The sequence below is a fragment of the Pterocles gutturalis genome, unplaced genomic scaffold (genome assembly GCF_000699245.1).
Source record: "Pterocles gutturalis isolate BGI_N339 unplaced genomic scaffold, ASM69924v1 scaffold706, whole genome shotgun sequence".
Classification (NCBI taxonomy): Eukaryota; Metazoa; Chordata; class Aves; order Pterocliformes; family Pteroclidae; genus Pterocles; species Pterocles gutturalis.
The window spans coordinates 6805-28141 of record NW_010102638.1 but is presented as its reverse complement, the minus strand read 5'-3'; the positions used below and the strand labels follow the sequence as shown (position 1 = coordinate 28141).

The 21337-nt window shown below is 36.5% G+C and overlaps 1 protein-coding gene across 1 annotated transcript in view; it reads right to left on the bottom strand.

The window, feature by feature from the left end:
- The window catches only part of LOC104471111 (radixin-like), a 41268-nt gene extending 20213 nt beyond the window's left edge, over positions 1-21055 (bottom strand). The window contains 4 exon segments of the mRNA XM_010086341.1: positions 3091-3365; positions 5571-5666; positions 10593-10676; positions 20981-21055. Coding sequence (XP_010084643.1) covers positions 3091-3365; positions 5571-5666; positions 10593-10676; positions 20981-20992 — 467 coding nt within the window. The 5' untranslated portion in view covers positions 20993-21055.
- Positions 21056-21337: the final 282 nt, after the last annotated feature.

The window sequence follows — 21337 nt, the reverse complement described above, 5'->3', positions numbered from 1 at the left end:
CCCTACATTTTTAGCAAAGTACAATAAAGAAATAAAGAACAGACCGAGTGATACAGAAAATCGTAATGCAGTGTTTCTTCTGTTATAGGATCACCCTGTCACTCGATTTTCTACTCTGCCCCATATCTATCGAAGTGCAATTTTCAGTGGTAGCCATATCACATTTTGATTCGCTTTGTGTGCATCCCTATCAACAGGCTTTCCTACTCAAAACTGAGGTAGAGGTTTTAGTTTTTGCACCTGCACAAAGCTGATGTGTTTACAGCTAAAAGATACAAGACCATGCAATGACAAGACATCCTTCTTGTTTGTTTGCTTGTTTTCTCATCTTTAGCCTTTATTATAAGCCCTAAATATAATACTTACAGAAGCCTGTTACAGAATGCACAAAGTAGAAGAGGCTGCCTTGGCTGTTCCAATCTAAAAGCATTCTGGCAATCATCTACAAGTTTCTATTGCATAAAAAAAAATTTAATTCCAAGTCTTCTAGGACAATGTTAATTAAAGAAGTTCTGTAATTAAATCAGGCCTGATTTTTATATTGTGATATTTACATTGTGAGCTGCTTTCTACCACTATTTCTTCTACTCCTCCAGCAGATATTCACAAAACGGTCAAAAGCTTTCATAGCAGTATAGCATAGAACAAACAAAAAAATGAAGGACAAAACAGGACATTGAAAAATACACTATCCCAGGATTATGTCACACCAGTGCTCATCTGAAAATAAAAGTCCTGCTCCCAAGCTCTTCTTCACAGAATCACAGAACGGTTGAGGTTAGAAGGGACCACAGGAGGTCTTCTTGCCCACCCCCATGCTCAAGCAGGTCACCTATAGCTCACTGCCCAGGACCATGTCTAGACAGCTTTTGAATATCTCCAGGGAGGGAGACTCCAACAAGCTCTCCAGGCAACCTGTGTTAGCACTCAGTCACCCTCATGGTGACTTGTGCTTTCTTGGACTTTCCAAATTCAGTTAAATTTCTACTTCTACAGCAACTCTTTGCACTTTCCTCTTTTTAAATTGAATTTGAGTTGAGAAACAGAAGGCAATGGGTACAAGTGAAATACACTTGAACATAAATTTTTATTTTATTTCTTTACTGCAAAGGTGGTCAAACACTATAAAAGGTTGCCCAGAGAGGTTACAGAGTGTCCATCCTTGGAAATATTAAAAACCCAACTGGAAAAGGCTTGAGCAACCTCCTGTAATTAGAATAGAATATTTCAGTTGCAAGGGAGCTACAACGATTACCTAGTCCAACTTCCTGACCACTTCAGGGTTGACCAGAAGTTAATGCATGTTATTAAGGGCATTATCCAAATGCCTCTTAAATACTGACCAGCACATGGCATTGACCACCTCTCTAGGTGACTCTGCTTTGAGTACGGAGACTGGACTAGATGATCTTCAGAGCTCCTCTTCCACCCTCAAATGATTCTGTGTTTCTGTGATATCCTCAGCAAAGCTGTCAATGTCTTTGACGAGATGGATGTCACCACTCTGTCACCTCCACTCCCTATTCACATGCTACTGATGAAACATCACTAGCAGATATGCAGGGACTATTGCAACAGAAAAACTCATCAAGCACTTGATGCCTTGTTGCTACCCAGCTCATAGTTTTGAGTCAAGAAATATGCAGTAGTGTTGACTGGTAAACATTAAGACTTAACAGGAACTGCAAATCTTTTCTCATCTTCTTCAGTAAAATTTTGCAAAGCTAGTCTACTTTGGGAAACAAGTAAGTATTTTTGATATTATGTTGTATATTGTTCTGAGGTATTTTTATGATTTACTTGCTAGTTTTCTGGCAAATCTCCTGGTGACAGGAGGCAAAACAGGAAAAATTGTGTTAGAATGTACAAAAGCTGTGTGCTCACTCAGTGCAGACTGGCATATGACTGGTTGAAAGCATATGCTGGGAAATCATCTGAACATTTGTCTACTGAAAAGGAGCATCTTAACTACTTGAATTCGTGTCGTACACAAGCACTCCAGTGTTCACTGGCTGTCATCATAACTGAGCAAAACCCAAGATTTGTGAACTAACATACTCAGTAATGACAGTTTTACTGGTTCTACATCTCCCTGCCTTCCTAACAAAGGGTATTTTTCTAGAAAAAGGTATAGACTTTACTGTCACAAGAAGGAAGTAAACAGCCATAACCAAACTTATAGCCAGCATTTTTAAAAAAATCTGACACATTTTCAGAAATGTTTCTTCACCACAACACTTTGAAATGTTTTTCCACTTGCTAGAAAATTCTCAAGCTTAGTTACACTAGTGAGTGAGTTTCTGCTTTTAGATTTCAAATTAAAGACAAAGCATACAACTTTTAAAGAAACCTCAAATTATCCCATGGCTCTCATTTCTTTGAAGATGCATTAACGTTACATATTTAGTAAGCACACATTCGTCCATGATACATCACTATGGATTCATCCACACTAACTAAATTGTCTAACCTTGTACATTTGTGCTGCAATGCATCTCTTGCTGCCAATACATGCCAGGAGCACACTTTCAGTTATGCTTACTTTTCCTAACAATTTAGATGAGTGACTAATACAAAAGAGTTTATACTCAACAGCAACGGCAACAATTTCGTTTCTAAATTTTCTGTCTAGGCTAGCATTTTTCTGCAACATATTTTACTTGCAATACACCTCATAATTATTTTCAGGAAGTTATTATCATTTAAGTGTACAAAAACATTAAGAACTGAAGAAAAGGAGAGAGTATCAAATGAATCTTAGTGACTTCCATATTAGAGTATTTTGATTTTAATTCAGCAGAAGCAAGCTTCAGGAACATTAGATCATTTTGGAGGACTTTGGAAATTTTGTTCAACTAAATCTCTGCAGATATTTGTGGACGGACAGGAAACAGGTCTCAAGAAACCCACGGTTGTGACGCTTCTTTGTTATTTGGAGTCTAAATAAGGATCTCTAAATTCTACTAGCAACACATGAACTCTTAAGAAAGCTACCATTAAGTGCACATTATCATTTAATATTTTATTTATTAAAACTGTGCTGTGATCAAGTTTAAATGCAGCAGATGATGCAAAACCAGTCTCACTCACCGCTGAGGGAGAAGTCTGTCATTAGCTAGGTAGCCTAGTTTATGTATTTCTTTACTGTAATCTCCATACTTGGACTGGACAGCATAAGAAGCCAGAAGAACTGCAGTTTCTGGTGGGCAATATATTTCATCATTTAAGATCGCTTCTTTGACTTGCAGGAAGAAAAGTCTCTGAGTTATTTCCTGAATTAATTCTTCAGATACATCCTCTGGAAAGAACTTGGCCCTGAACTTAAACTGCAAAGGATTTTCTTTCCTTACATCTTGCTGCGTTACCTGAGGGAGAGGAATAAAGAAAAAATAAAAAGAGCACTAAATTATATATTAAATATAATTAACTCAGTAGTTTTGAACTCTTTAGCTCCTCTACACTGAAATCCAGGGCATCCTGACAAGCCCACTGTGGAACTCAATAACGCTTCACATGGCACTGAATCAAGTACACCAATTTGGATAAATCAGACAATTTTGAAATACTACTCAAAGGCTGTTTAAGAGGCTTTTTGTATGCTTGTGAGGATTTGTATTTATCACAAAAAAAAAAATCTGTAAAAAAAGAAGTTGTAATACATATTTAAAAAAAAAATCAAAACTATATCCAAGGATGAATTGCAGGAAATAAAAAATTAGGGTCTAATAAGGTTTCTTTAGCGAGAACTACAGCACATTTCTTCAGTGTAAGTGTAGAGTTGGATTCTGTCAAAAGTCTTTGAATTATTGAACTAAATTCATGTGCTTTGTTGCTGTGCAAAAACCCCATAATTCCATTCATCCCACCATTTTTCTAGAATGGATAAACCTTGTAATCATTATTTCTGTGAAGAGATCAGATGTGGTCATTTTAAGTTTTAAGTAAATGTCCAATTCAAACTTCAACAAAACCTCATTTTTATGTAGAATTTCCCATTTCTTTTAGGATCAGCTCTCATCACTGATTAAGCCTAAAGCAAAAACATTCAAAATTAAACTAACTTTAACATCAAATAAAACACTGATTGTTAAAAGGTACATTCATAATAAATCTATACATCCCAATTCCTCAAGCACTTTATTACACATTTAATTTTATGTACACTAGTAGTCCCTCTAAAACTTCTTCACTATGCCTGAAATGATATATCTGCTGGCTTGACTTGTAGGAAGTATCAAAAACCATAATGCAACAATTTAATCATGTATGTAAGGCAGCATATTCAACATTTCAGATGTCAATTTTAAAAGTTTTGCTCACTTTTCATTACTGTCGATTTGCTTCTGATTTACATACACAGCATCTCACTTTAATCTCACCAGTGAACAATTAGTTGTACTCTTGCCATAATAAAACCTTATTTGCACATCTATTCTGTGATTTATCAGATCTTATCTGTATTTACTGCAAATATTTAAATAGCAACAAGTTAAGAGCTAGTTTATGATGATGCATTTAATAATCAAATGTTACAAGTTTAAAAAAAAAAGATAGATAACTGCCTTAGTCAAAGAAATTAGAATACCCTTGCTGCTCCTGAACTGCACCAGCAACTTAACTTGCTAAAGACTTTCATAGTAGAATGTCTTCTGTATTTTTCACAAATGATGCACAAACCCTGTAGTCTTCAACCACTGGAGTCATGCCATTCGTGCTAACAAAATATTTACAGCACTACAACATTTATTGCATATGAAACTAGACACATATGAAATTCTAGGAGACAGCTTTGGTGGCTAGCAGGTTTAACTCGCTGGATTTACCACAGAGGAGAAGGAAAGATCATATGAATGCAGACAGTGGGACTTGCTCCTAAAAACCTCCCAATTTACCTCCTAATACTGAAGATAAAAAAGGTATTCTTGATTAAGTTGAACTCAAAAAAATCTCTTTATTCTAAACAGCGCCATTAATAACCTGACAGCCAATATTAAAATGAAAAGTGAACATTCAAATTCATACAGAGATTTAAAGTAAAATGATCTGGTTCCCAAAAGCTGGGAGATACAAGGTGCTCAGTGCTGATGGGGAAAAATAAAACAAAAATTATCCTAAAATCTACCTCTTAGATACTTAAACAGAAGTTTAGGACCCTGTTATTGGTGCCTTGTTTAAAGACCTATAGCTGTATACATGCAAATTCCTGACACTCAATTATTTCACACACCCCCCCCCCCCCCCCCCAACTGTAAAACATTTATTCTATTATATTTTGCTACAAGAACCCAGGACAATCATATGAATTTAAGTTTTCTTAATGCATGCACCAGCATGGTACTGGAAATACAGGAAACAGTATCTCATTCTCCAATTAACTGTTGATGCATCTTTGCATATTCTTTTGTAACTAACCAAACTTAAAACAGTGTTTTGTCATTTAAAGCAAACTAAAAAGCAACTTTCCAACTAAATTTGAAGCCAGCTATATCTCACCTACAACATTAAAGCAGCAAGCCTTATAAAAGCATATTTCAAACTGTACAATTGCCTAAATACTAGGGAATTGTTACCTTTTTATTTAGCTTCAGCCAAGTCGAGTAACCTTTGCTGTCCACATACTGTAGCCCAAAGAACCAGACTTCACGAAGACCAACAGTTTTCACCACCTAAAGATAAACGATCCATAACAATCAGTAATCGCTACAACAGGATTTTTTTAATGGCAATTAAGCTACAGAAACCATCACAAACGGAAATGGAATCAAGTTTTAAAAGAACAAAAAAAAAATAGCAGCAAAACATCAGGTTCAGAGAAGCATTCACCTCAGAGTTCTAAATAAACTCAAACACCATGTTGCCAAACTACCAACTTGAGTCTGCAGTTTACTGCGTACATCAAACTCAGCCCTGAGGAATACAAGGTATCAAATAGGACCCTGATATTTGAAATCATGTCTGGGAAGTGATCTACAGACCTACAGACAAGTCCACTTCAACAGAAGACAACTGGTAAAACTATAATAAAGAATAATACTTGTGAACAAGTATGAGGTAATGAGGACGAATCAGCTCTGGCAAATATTTTTGAGATCTTCCAAGGGTTAATGATAAAAGGGATAAGGATGATCTAGCTGATAAACCATACATGGATTTCCTAAAAGATTTCTGATCAGGTCTATCACCAAAGGCTAATAAAGAAACAAAATTGTCCTTGAATAGAGGGAAGGTCTTTTTATGGATATACTAGTTAAAAAGAAAGAAAAAATAAACAACCTGTTTTCACAACAGACTTGTAGTGTAATCACTAGGGAAGTCCCCTAGGACTTCATATGTGATCTGCAAAAAAAGATGAAACTGATGTGACAAAATCTGCTGTAGATAACCTTTCATAAAGATCTGTGAATGAACAGTAAAGAAGAAGATGAACTTCAATAAAAGATTATATTTAACAAAAACAAAATACTGTACATAAAAGACAACAATTCTAATTGTGCGAACAAAGTTCTTGTAAAGGATAAAAGCAACAAAACTGTTATATTACTATACAGGTCTATGGTATTCCCAAATCTCTAATGCTACATGTGGACTAGTCACACCAACTTAAAAAAGGATGCTGCAGCACTGGAAATGTTTCAGAAACGTTGAAAAGAATGATCAGTGATATGAAACATTTTCTGCCTAGCTAAGATGAGAACTAGGGCTACTGACAGAGAAATGAGGAAAGGAAAAATGTGATATAGGTCTATAAAACTTGCATGGCATGTAGAAGGAAAATAGAGAATGATTATTCATTATTTCTCATAATGTAAGAATTAAGAGTATCAACAGAAATCATTAGATTGCAGGTTCAAAGCAAACAAAAAGAAGCACTTCTCCCACACAGAGTATAATGAAGCTGTGGAACAATCTTAAAAGACTTCTGCATAGTAAAAGTACATGTGGATTCAATAAGCAATTAATCAGAAAGGTCCAGCAAAGACTTAAGTAACTGTAAACTCTGGCTACAAAAGATCCAGTATGGCAGTACTTACATATGTTCTCAGGCTGCACCATGCTGGCAAGCTGGTTTACTGAAGGCTGTTTTATGGAAGCATTCAGGTGCATGTGAAGTAAACAGAATTTTACACATAGATCCTCCTCCATTTTAAAGTAGTACTATCGGGTTGCAAAATTAAGAGTTGGAAAATTAGAAAATGTCACAAGATAGCTTCTGATGTCTCGCATATTTGAACTAGTACTTAAGTATCATTCAAGTCCACCTTTTTCCCTCCTCTACCTTTTCACCTTCAAGCTCCAAAGCACAGAATGGACAATGTTCATGGATCCAACCTGATTCCTTTAGTAAGCAGTTATTTTCCCTAGAATTTCTACATCATTTACTTTACAACATGAGAAATGTTAAGAACAAGTTTATGTTACCAGTATGGTCCTGAGTAACATTAAATTTGGTGTCCCAACACAGAAATTCCAGACCTGCTGCTTCTTTTGGTGCAGATCTCCTACGTGATGCTCAAACTACTTAGGACTTTATCCGATGACTCCGAGAATGCTCTTTACCTTGCAGCTGTCCAAGCTGAGACTTTGTACATGATTAGCTCTGAGCTGGAAAATTCAGTAAAAACTGCAGATGCTCAACACCTCTGCCCATAAGGCATAATGAGACAAGTGCTTATGCTCATGTCAAAATGTTTTGCTCTCACCTGCCAACTGTGGCCCTTCAACTGAGATGCACATCGCACATTACTTGAATACAGACAGCTTGCCTGCTGCAGTGCAGTTACATAATGCTTGCAAATCGACACTAAAAACAGCTTACGCATTAGCTTGTTTTACTTCAGACTCCACAAATAAGGAAAGAGCATTATCTATCACTGCCTCTTAGCTCAAAGGAAAGACAAAAAAAATTCTGAAACATTGTACTAAGATAATATAAACACTTATGCACTGCAGTAGTGTGATATGAAAAATAAATACAGAAAGAAAAACTTAGGAGTTTGATTCTGACTTAAAAGATTCATTAAGTGGCTTCAGGCAAGTCTTCATCACATCCAACAGATTTATCCAGTATCACATCCTACAACTTCACTATTAATAGGCAATAAAAACTTCTTGGAGAAGAAAAGCAACCAAAGCAATATACATGTTTTGGCAAACCAACACACACACATAAAGACAACCTAGCAAGAATTTCACTGTGTCAGCTTCCAAAAGATTGTAAGGGAGGTTCCTGAGATATCTGGAAAGTATGGTGGGGTGTACCTTGAAATAAAGGATACAACCCTCCCATTGTTTCCAAATGGCAACTACAGTAAACCAGAGGTACTGACAACCCACCCCATTACCAGCAGTGTGGAAACCTTTCCACCAGGGTTCTTCCTCTCCTAGGAAAGTTACAGATGATAATTGGTTGACTAAAGGAGGACAGATCTCCTCTTGCCCATTGTGACCACTGACAGGATAGACAGAAGGAGTAATGATAAATATGTTAGAACACTTTCTGAAATACAAGTAATTTTTTAAAAGTTTTTGCAATAAATAAGAACCTTATTGAGTTTCACAATAGAAAAGAGAAAGCCACAGATGTCAAATGGTGAATTGTCTGCTAGCAGATAAGGATGATGAACAAACACACCTGAAATGGGAAACAAATCAACAACTCCAGAAAACACCAGTTGAAAGCTTAAAAGAACTGACTGGAAAAAAAGGACAAGCTGTTCACCAAAAATGTCAAGGAGCACTAGACAACAGGTAAATTCACAGAGAGGTTATTTTCTGCAAGTAATAACCAACAAGTCTACTGCCATGTCCATCATTTCTGGATAAACCTTGAAGACCAAGCCTCTCAATAACAGTGTTATTCAATTCTCTTTCTATAGAGAAAGAACATAACTTTTTTTCTGAAAATTTCATGCTGGTTTTGCAATACAGTTCAGCTCCTGATGTTACTCCATGGAACCCACATATGAATTTAAGATCAGGCTGAAAACACTTCTCTCCTCAGACAGCTATGCTGGTTGACTTTGCCTCACCTAACAACTTTTCAATTTAAACTTCCAGAAGTTGATTTTAAGAGCTGGTGAGACATCAAAGTCTACACAGTGGATTGAGGAATAAAACTGAAGAGAGTATGAAAGAGAATTCAGAGCTGTATCTTTGTTCCCCATTTGTGAATGCCCCTATTTGGATGAACTCGATTACCTGGGCACAAGCCGTTACACAGCAGAACGTCACCCCACCCAATACTGCATGGCAGAAGATAGCAAAGGTTGGCACAAGACAAGTAAGAGCTTGAGGTTTCTGTGCTACAGAATACCATACATTTTATCTGATAGTGGTTTTGGTTAGACAAAAAGCAGGACAGCCCCTTTCTACAAGAAGTCTTTATAAGAGTATTGAAGTCTATTCCTACGTAGAGGCTGAAGATATACTGCTACTTGTGTCAGAGAAAGGGGTGGGGATGGAAGTGTTAAGAGTCAGATAGTATTTTCAAACAAAAATTGCAAATGAAATTTTGTTCATCTAAAAGAAAAAACTCAGTGTTACAAACCAATACATGTTCTCCTTTTAACTTACATACTACAACATTTAATTGACTCTTAAAGGTCAATTAAAAGTTTAAGAGTTCTATAAGAACTCTTAATGTGTTACTTTCTCTTAATACCCATCTTTACATACTTTAAGCATCTATAGTGGAGTGGACAGTAAAAAACAGCTCTGCTAGACATAATTGTTAATACAGTTAAACTGTTTTTGAAGAGTAACTTCAAATATTTCTGCATTTTTAACTAAATGCATATATCTTTGCTCTAGATAGTGTAACATCTTTACTGGTTTCTTGAGGAAAACCAAAACACATTGACAAGATTCTATTCTTAACATTTTCTAGAACACTCCACAACCTAGATCAAAAAATTGTTTCACAATTCTGATGGCTAACATCACATGAAATGAATGTGAGAACAACCCTTTTTAAGAAATCGTTCCTTTAGTGCTTTTACCTGGTTAACCATAGAGACACTATCAAGTGAGAACGTGTAGTTCTGATAGGTCTGCAATCCATGAGCACATTAAAGCCACAATTTTCCCTTTTCCACTTAATTTTTTTTTTTTAATTTAAATTTCAAACTGGATCATAGGACAACATTACTTTTCTAACATTTGGGAAGTTAAAAAGTATTGACAACTTCTATTCTTGGAAAAAAAATAAAAGACGTTAGCTTTCCTTAATGAACTTTTATTGTTACATTTATTATTAAATAGAAGGCTGTATAAATTTATCATATATGTAATTCTAATAATTATATTGCAGTTGTAACTATAATGTGATTAGACATAAAAAATACCGTTAATTTCAAAGCAGCTCTATATGCATGATTCAACTGAAGCCTCACCTATTTACACAGAGTTGTCTTTGAATTTAATACATTCCATGAGAAGTAATGAGGAAGTTCAAACTGAGAGCATAGCTTAGATAACATATGGAAAAACAATCCATATGTGAGAACACTTCCACTTTCTCCAACTATGTCTTAATACCCACAATAGTTTTATGTGTTTGTTCACATACATACACAGAGACACATGTAAGTTACCTGATCAAAGAGCTGCTTGCCTGTTGTATTGGGCTGGATGGCGAATTCCAGCTCTGCATCCATTGTGGTTACTCTGACATTGATCTACAGAAAACAAAGAAACAATTAGATCATACTGTAACAGCGTAATGCTTCTATATACTGTGATTAGCCTGTAAGAAACAAGATAAGTAAATTCAACAACTTTAATGGTCTTGTACATACACAGAACACAGCAGATATAAAAATGGAAAATTTGAATCTGCAAGAAATCTCATCTTTTATTCAGTATAAAAGCATATTCAGGACAACATTTAACACTAGGCTTGAAGGTCAAACCAGGGAACAAGGTTCAAAATCAATTTAATGGGATAGCTGGCGTGACTACTGGACACTCAAAGAACACTGGGACATTCAGCTACTGGGCACTATCTTTCAGTGGACTTCCCAAATGTATTCAAAAGGTCCCAGTCATATATATATAATTTTAAGGTATTTATACTTGGCAATATAAAAAGACAAGCAGCCTCCTGCCCTGCCCTTTCTAAAATTAAGAGGTTCAGGGGTCTTAACAGGACTAGAGCTTGTACACCTCAGGACAGACTAATAGCAGATTTTTCATCAATGAAGGAAGAACTATGTAAGTTAGCTCCCATTAATACTGATCCCATTCAACTCCCTTGCTACAAGACTGAAAAACGACCGCTACTCCGTGAACTTCTTCCTTCTCCTGAAATAGAGGACCATGACCTGAGAGTCACTGTTTTTGTTTCTTCTAAAACAAGCAGTCAAATATTCCAGGAGATATGCAGAAGCCTACCTTACACGGAAGTACAACAATCTGTTCCAATTTCTCTTCAACTGGTACACACAGAAGAGAGAATTTTCATGAAACAGAACAAAGTACTAAATGCACAGAACTGTCTTTTCACTATTAGAATGGTCTTTTTCCTGCTGCCAGGATATCACATTTTATTTATCCTTAGTGAATAGGAATATAAAGTGTTAAAGGTCAAATCTACTTTGCTATAAATGCAAAAAAAAAAAAAAAAAAACAAACAAACCCAAAAAACAAAAAACACAGAAAGATGAAACTTATTTAAGGAATGGGAATAAATTAGAACTTGTATTACAGGTTCTTACACTACTTGATCTACACCAGTGTAAACCATTTCCACGAACTGTTACCCTAATTTTGCCACCAGGTGGAATACTTTGAGAAGTGAGAGTCTGGAAAAGCCTCCACAAGACAGAACACAGAAGGGAAACCTAAGGTGTGAAAAAGAAAACTGGATAGAAGTTTGTCCCCATGCAACAGATTAAGCTTGTTCACCCCCTTCTTTAATGTCAAGGTAAACAACTTTGGGCACGAGCTGGATACACAAGACAAGAGCAGCAGGAGTCTGAGGACCTCTAGGTTATAGACCTGCAAACAAGGAAGATACCAGGGGGTCAGCAAACTTTTTGTGTGCAAACACTGATAAAGAACAAGAGTTGAAGGCTTTGGAGTAAAAGATAGTATTTTATTGCCAAAAAAAAAAAATTAGAGGGTGTGTGTCAGGAGGAGGAAAAAGCGATGTTTTCTGTAGACTCTCACTATGCCCATTTCAAGAGGAAAAAGAATTGCTTACTCTCTAACAGAACAACCATTTTAAATGGTAGGTCTAACCCACTGCCAGTTGCACTGGTTTAAGTGTTGGGGTTGCCCCTTAATTACAGTAAGTTATTTTTTTTAAAGCAGTTTTCCAATTTTAAAAATGGAATGTGCTTTAGGGCAACGACAAGTAAGCAAGTTAAAGAATAAGGCTAAAATGTAACTTTATTAAATGCCAAAGCACTCCATTATGTAACAGCGCTGTTGCCAAAACAAGAAGCACCAGGGAAGACCTACAAAGCACAGCAAGTTCAACTAATCACAGCAGACTTCTTAAAGAGTTGCAGCAGAAACTTCTTACATAAATATCCTTATAACAAACGTCATCTTCTACAAATGCAAGAATTACTACCTGAAAGTCTATATCCCTCACAAGAACTAAAATATTCAAACAGTAAAATAACAGAAGTGATACAGAGGCAAACGCAACACAGCCTGCAGATTCTGTTCACTTCTGGATGTTACTGCATCAAATAAAAGTTGAGTGCTCTACGAGAACACAGCTGCCCCATCCACAATAGATACACATTAGGAGTACCTGGTCACTTATACACACTACAGCAACTGCTTAAGTCTTCAGAATTTTCTTTTTCCTTGAACTTATGATTAACACACCACTCGTTAGTTATTATTTATACTCTCAGTTCTACTAAGAAAGTCACAACTTAAATGATAGCAATATAAAAACGTTATCTTTCATGATACAAGTTACTTAAGAAGAGACTTATAAAGTTAACACTACACTTGATCATTTTCCTTCTGAAAATGTTTGGACTGACTTAGATTTTTGGGATACAAGCACTGAGCTTTTACGACCTTATAACATTGTTTCACAGCTTCAGTCATTTGTGGGCATGGAAAGTAAGATGGTTACTCTTGGAAAAGCCAGAGACTGAGCCCAGAAGGTTTACTTATCTGATCCAAACCTCCATCACACAGTACGCTCCCAACAGAATCAAACCTCTGGTGTCAGTTGCCTTTTCTATAAAATAAAGCTAGACAACTACATTAAAAAGAGTCATGGGGGAAGTTTCCACATCATAAACAAGGAAGAGAAAGAAGGTCCAGTAAATTCAGCAATGGACTGTCACGCATGTAATCTGTTGTTGAGTATCCAGTTACTTTGAAGCTACACTCCTAATGTGACATTGGTGACAGGGGGAAATTGTCTGAACCACAAATTATGCAGACACTAATCTGAGCGTGATTACTCCGAACCAACTTTACCACATGAATATGGAAACAGGAAGGAGCTCTTGCGATGGTGACAAGAGAAATGTACGAAGGTCTCCTGCAGCAAGTGTTGGAAAGCTACCACTGCTCATACCACAAGACCCATTTAATGACTGCTTTTCAGTCTTGCACTCACCAGCATTACACACCTCCCTTCAAACGTCAGAAACTATCAGAAAGCACTGGACAAGACTTAGTCAATTACTTCACCTGCTCAGTCCAGAGGCAAATCCTGCTCTGCTGTGCATGGGTTCAGAGTGAGAGTTGCAACAAATCTCACTTGGTATATTCATATGTAATTTTGACTGAAATCTGAGTAGATGTCTTTTAAGGATCCTACTTGGTAAAATAATCCAGAAACTCTCTACGTGATTGTGCAATTCACAGGAGTATGCCTGAGCAAACTTTTTTTTTTTAAAGGTTAAAATGCGGCTATACGCAAACATTATTTCTGGTGCCACAATTTAACAATTTATATCGCTTATCACTGATCTAGAGATCTCTATGCAACTACTAAATAGTAAAATATCATGGTGGTCGTGTTTGGAAAATACTTAAAAATGCTATTGTAGGCTTAGTAACCAGGTAACTTAGACTTCGTGAATCCTCTGGCAAGGTCCATGTGGCAAGAGATCCTCCCTTCCTCCTCCCACAGATCAGACAACATCATACCTGAACGGCAGCTCCATGATAACACAGAGAATCAACAGCCAGCAATACAGCTCTCCTAGACGAGCACTCTTACATCCAGCACCAGAAATCACTGACTTAAGCCACTGCAACATACCCAGGAAAAAAACCACACAAAACAACCGATCCCCTCCAAAAAACCAAAAAAAACTTCCAATACTTCCAACACCAAACCCATAGATCTACATATGGTTTTAATGCAGAGAATGTAAGACAGCTTCCCAGCTCCCACTTTAGATAGATGACTATACTGATGTTCGTCCAGTAAAGCTGGGACAAGAAGTACACTCCTACGCTGGGAAGAAGGTGGCATCTAAAAAAACCCCACAACCCATAGGCAAAATGTGAACACCTTTAGGGTTTGCCTCTTTCTGGCTGAATTTCATCCTGAATATATTGCCTTTATGCAACCATACATTGAATTACATTAGCCAAGCATCCAGACAAGCACAGGCTGTATTTAAAAGGCCATAATAGAAAAGATAAAAGAGCAGGTTAACAAGTTATTTTAATAAAAAAAAAAAAAATTCAAAGAGGAAGAAAATGCTTAGCATGAACTTTTCTTCAGCTGACTACCTGTGTGAGTGTATTTTATAAACAAAGTTGCTGCAACAGGGTATAAAGAACACAGTGAAGTTAGCACAGCACAGAAAAAAAGTCTGCTCGACATTTAGGAAAACACTACTGCAAAGCTCTATTTTATAGCACCAAATCTCTGTTTGGAATACCAATACCCACATCACAGCTTTTAAAGTGATTATTTAGCTTGGCTCCTTTGCCTGCACTGAGCAATATAAACAAGTGGTGAGGGACAAAAGCCTTTCACCATAAAAGGATCACCAAACATTTGAAAAAAAATGCTACCAAAAATATAGTTTTTCCTAATTTCTAACAAAACTGCTTTGTCCCAATATCTGGGTACACATACAGATTTTAAAATCTATTTGTAATAAACTTTTCCCAAACAATAATGCTTTAAACCCTTGCCTTGTGACAGTTACCTTCTTCATCTAATAAAATCATAGACTTATAGAATAGTTTGGGTTGGAAGGGACCTTTACAGGTTATCTAGTCCAATCCCCCTGCAATAAGCAGGGACATCTTCAACTAGATCAGGCCTGACCCTTAATGTTTCTAAGGATGGGGTATCTACCACCTCTCTGGGCAACCTGGTCCAGTGTTTCACCACCCTCATCATAAAAAAATTTCTTCCTTATATCCAGTCTAAATATACTCTCTTTTAGTTTAAAAACATTCCTTCTTGTCGTATCACAACAGGCCCTACTAAAAAGTTTGCCCACATCTTTCTTATAAGCCCCCTTTTAAGTACTGAACTCTCCCCAGAGCCTTCTCTTCTCCAGGCTGAACAACCCCAACTCTCTGCCTTTCTTCACAGGAGACATATTACATCCTTCTGATAATTTTTGCGGCCCTTCTCTGGACCCACTCCAATAGGTCCATGTCTTTCCTGTGCTGAGGACTCCAAAGCTGGATGCAGTACTGCAGGTGGGGTCCCGCCTCAGCAGAGTAGAGGAGAAGAATCACCTTCCTTGACCCGCTGATCACGCTGCTGGTGATGCAGCCCAGGACGCAGTTGGCTTTCTGGGCTGCAAGCGCACATCGCTGGCTCACGTCCAGCTTTTCATCCACCAGTACCCCCTAGTCCTTCTCCTTTTCATCCCCCAGCCTGTATCAATACCACAGGTTGCCCTGACCCAGGTGCAGGACCTTGCACTTGGCCTTGGTGAACTTCATGAGGTTCACATGGGCCCACTTCTTGAGCTTGTCCAGGTCCTTGGCCTCACAACTAGCAGTTTGATTTTATCTGTATTTTACCTGATTAAACACAGTCAAGGGAAAGAAAAGAACACATACATACAAACATATTGATTACTCTTTGTGAAGGGAGCAACCAATGTTTGGATAGCAAATGTTGCTAATGGATTATGACAACATTCGCCACAACACAAAATAGTATTTATAAAAACAATCTAACGCAATGTATCTATGAAAGAATTTATCCAAAACAATAAAGAATATAGTCAATGACATACTTGGAACAATAAACATGCATGTGCGCATATTAAAAGCACACATTTCATATGGGAATTACACTTTTGTTTTACTCTTTCACTGTTTTATGGACTTGAAAAAAGTATTTCTACACTTACTTGTAGTATCTAACTCAAACCCTGCACAATTTAATGTGATATTACACAGTCACCACATTAACCTTTGGACCTCTTCTCGAACGTACATACAGTCCACACAACATGCATAAAAACTGTTAGCTTAATAGTCTAATATTTCCCGTTACTGTACTTCAGCCATTGTTTGCAGATACTAGTCATGGCACTTCAGCTTTTATTAGGAAGCCCAAAACTGAGTAGGTACCAATAGTTAGTAAGAAAGTAATTTAGAATTACATTAAAAAGGTTTTTAAAACTACATGAAAAGGTTTCCAGTGGTTTTGCTTTGTTTTAATAAATGCAATATGAATTTGTCACATGTAAAAGCCACAGAAACCAGTCCAATTCTTATTTATAAGAAAATCCCATATAGCAAGAAAAGTTTCTTCCAAGATTTTCTTCATACTAGTTCAGCTGATTACTATATCGAGCTTGCATATTAAACTATTTGTGTTAAGGAGCAGCAGTACATTGGTCCCACTGCTTTACACACTGTAAAAATAAACACAGAATACTCTCTGTGTGACAACCTCAAAGCAGACATAGGACAAGATGCAAAAAAAATTAATGAAGAAGGTAAAAAGGTAAAGGTTAAACATGATTAGGAACAGAAGGCTACAGAATAATGGCTAATAGATTTTACTAATAGACAAATCAAAAGAAAGCAGTCCTCTAGACTGGCATCAGTTGTCTGTTTATGCTGCAGAAATAAATCATGTATTCAAGCCATAATTCAAATAACTGCACTACACATATCAAAGATTTTCCTGTAAAAACACTCTAGTCAAAAATTTATACACTATTTCAATTCAACTACCTTATAGAAATTAACTTGATTTTGTAAATATTAATTCAAATTTTAAACATCGATGTTATTCTAGAATCTGATATCTGCTCCTTCTCAATACACAACATCACAAAATGTTGAAGTCTAAAAAAAGAATTCTTTTTAATCACAGTAACTCTGACATCTACCCGTTACTACTCAGCATAAAGCTTTCTCTTTCGTGCCTCGCAATCTTGTACCAAAATGCTGCAAACTACCAGCAAAAACAGCTGATAATTTTAACTCCTCTTACACCCTATAAATGCAACTAATATTTCAGTCAATTAAACCTAATCTTCTTAGCCTATGAAATGATTAACAGTTACGCAACTAATTATGTCTAATTTTAGTTTCTATGTTTCTATTTTTGGTGAAGATCTGTGAGAATGGTATACAGCTGAGAAACATTTTGTATCTGTTATTTTAGGAAGAAAGCACTGAAAATAAGATTCAACAAATATTCTATTCTTCAGTAAGCAGAGAACTAAGCACACTGAAAACAGCCCTATTAACAGCTCCTATTTTGATTACAGCAGCAAAGACCTAATCAAACAAAGTCACCAATTTTTTTAGATGGATCACAACAGCAGATAAATGAAACTTCACTTTGCACTGCTAGGCAGAACTGAGAATATTAAGACTCAGAACTATTTTGTTTTAAAAGTAGAGGAGATGCTGAGTGAACTGCTTGAAAGACTGGAAGACACTTTATTACAAACACAGCCAAAGTGAACAAACAGACTTTTCTACTGAAGCAATCAAACAAGAAAATGTTTCAATAATGTGTATTTTTCAGACACATTAATTAATACCTCAGGACAACATATTAAAGTCACTTTTACCCTTTCTACCCTTGAGTGAAAACAGCCTTTTCCTAACCTAGTAGCCTCTAAGACAGAAAATCCCAAACACACAAGAACAATGACCTTTTACTACCATGTCCATAAGAAGATCATTCACAGCAGCATAGACCTTATTTCAGGCTGAGACTTATGGGAAAAAATTAAAGATCTTTTCACTAAAATTCAACTACGCCAAGACCTTTTACTGGTCTTCATTTACTTAATTTTGTCTGGAATACTGCATAACTTTTCAATGTGAAAGCAAAAAAATGAAACTAAAATCTATTCTACTGTTTTTTCTGTGATTTAGTGTTTACTGATTTAATTTAAACCAATTATAACTTAATTATTTCATATTTATAACAAAAAATCCTGCCAAAAACATGAAGAAAATTTACTTATAGTTGTACTGCACAGGTTCACATATGTATAAGACAACCAGATTTTCTGAAAACTATCAATTGGATCATAACAGCAGAATCTGGAAAAAACCCAAACATAAATCTAAATAGGTCACAGTAATACAGAGAAGAGAGCTATAAAATAACTGGTGAGAATTTTGACAGTGTTATGTTAACTGGGTTTTCTTAGTTCTTATCCATGATTATTTCATTACTTTTCAGGTTAAAAGACCTCAAATAATAAAACTACAGAACACTAACTGTCTGAAACAGCTGTCAAAAATGAAGAACAATGATTTGAAGCACAGAGTTTCCAGACTAGAAGTACATTTGGTTATTGTGGATTGTCTTTAAAGACTGCTGGTAAGAGCTACAGTGAATGTCCAGAGCAAGAGACCTTCTACAGTCCTGTACTATCAAACCCTACCAGAACAGCCAGACTCTGCAAAGAACAATGTCAGATTCATTAAACATAAGCAATGACTAGACTCTTACAGTTTCCAAAGAAGGGGGGAGGAAATTAAAAAAAAAAAAAAAAAAAAAGAGAAAAGTTCCAAAGCAATCTACCATTTAAGAAGCAACCAGAGCAAAATCTGAGGTCTGATTTTTATAGGTAAAATTACTTAAACTTTAGCATGTGTGCTACTTCCTCATTCACTGATTGCCAGTTATAATTACAGCAACCTGTAGTTTACAGAAGAAAACCATATGACATTTTTCGAGAAATGTAATTAATTTGATTTCATTTGTTAATGGCTCCTTTCATTTGGCTTCCTTCTAAGATCTCACATGCACCTACATCATCAAAAGACATATGAGAACATTACAACATGAGACAACTCTATATAAAGCCCCTCATAAAAAAAGAAAAAAAATCATCTTTGGCATGAGTCCAGCTTCCTTCCTAAGATCCAATAGGTAATTTCCACTCCTAGAGCAGATTATGAGTTCTTCCAATACCTCTGCAATCTCAGTTCTAAGGATATTGCTTTTCTTGTGAACACCTTAAAACTTTATTTCCTACAATTTTTTCAGGTCCTTAAAAGAGGAGGAACCCTGCCTGCCTAAATTTCATGGTTCCAGTCTCAAAACTTAAAAAGAAGTAACCTCACTCTTTTTTTGCTAGTCATCACTTGTGTCACTTCATTGCTCTGTAGCTGCATGGAGATGGGGGCCTCAGGAACCACGAGTTCACAGTGACTCTGCTTTATTCTTAAAATACAGTTTTCCAGTTGAGAAGCTCTATCAATGGCACTACTCAATCATCATAGCCAGGACTCAAAAAGGTCAGAAAACAGTATGCTGCAAATTCATTTTCCTGCCCTTAACAGCACAGCTTTCTGTAAGAAAGGGACAGGATACGAATAACTACTACCAACTTCATATATTGCCCCCCCGTCCACGTGGAGGGGAAGAAGAAATTACAGAAATGATGTGGTATGGCCAGTTGGTCAGTTGAACAGCAGCAAAGCTCAAAACAGAACTTTTAGGTTTTGGACAGTCCCATGCTCACATTATTCATTAAGCTGTACCAGTGCCATCCACTGGCACACAATAAAGACTATTTACACTGGTAATTTCTGATTAATAGCAAAAACATTCTATAAATCTATGTCTAGGTGTATATATATGCACACACATGCACACAGACATTTATTCTTAGCAATAGATCTGCCCTGCTTCTAACCCACTACCTCAATGAAACATCAGTAAACAAAGAAAGCCTGAAGGCTATCACATAAACCAATTGAGTTGAATACAAATCATCTCCCCTGACAATTTGGTTCCCTTTCTGAATGCTTTGCTCACTGGATACAAGGGGAAGATACAACCAAAAGTAATAATTTAACACATGGCAAATAAAATCCTAAGCAACCAATATTACATCAACAGCAAAAGAATCAAGCTGCTGAATAATTATCTCCTCAAAGCCATCTAGAACTATTATCGAAACAAAAGCTGGAGATTTTTTTTTTCCCTAGATAGAAAGCGGACGAACCCTCCTCTCAGCTGAAGCGAGATGAGCAGGAGACCACAAACATTGCTTATTTCCTCCCTTCAACACTTACTTTTTAGGTTATACCCCCTACCCTGGTAAAGCTACCACCTAATTTACTGCTGTTGCTGTCACAGATACTCTACACGTGTTCTGTCCTCCTTGGCCAAATCCTGCAGCAAATACTTCCACCAATTCTCACAGATGTTGAGTCAGGCCTGAATTATACCTCCGTTAAACACTGTATGCCATCTCATCTCCAAGTCAACAATTCCTGAAAAGTTATTCCTCCTGACAGCCAAATGGGCTCCGAGTTCCCTGTGGTTTCTAAGTGTGCTGCACCCCCCATCTCCAAACGTGCTCCATGCAACTTGCAGTACCAATCTTTCTTAATCTTTTCACACATTGGTATTAAACTATCTCAACTCCAACTGTACATTACCAGATTTTGTGAAATCTAGAAACAGCAGAGTCAAAACAACTAGAGCTGTTATAAGATTACCACTCTAAAATGTGAAAACCCTGTTTGATTTTAGATGAGTAAGCTTATCTAAAGTAAGATAAGAACAGCTACTTACTGGCTTCGGCATTTTTGTTGTTTTCTTTAGTCTCTTGTCCACTTAAGTCTTCTACAAATGTTGTGTCCCCCTCTGTCAAAAACAAAATGTAAAGGTTGTTTTTAAATTAATCATAACAGAGTTTATGTACATCACAGCAAATAATACAAATTCTAAAGCGGGTAAACAAGTGCTCTACATGTACAAAATACACTTTTCAGTAGATAAATAAAAAGCAACTAAGTTAGCCAGTACCAGAATCTAGAGGTCCCTAAGTAGTAAACCCCTTCCTAGTTTTTGTAGAATAATAATCCACTAATGTCAGAATAAAGAGACAACAGTTTCCCCAAGTGCTACAAATTATTTTTAAAACTTTTG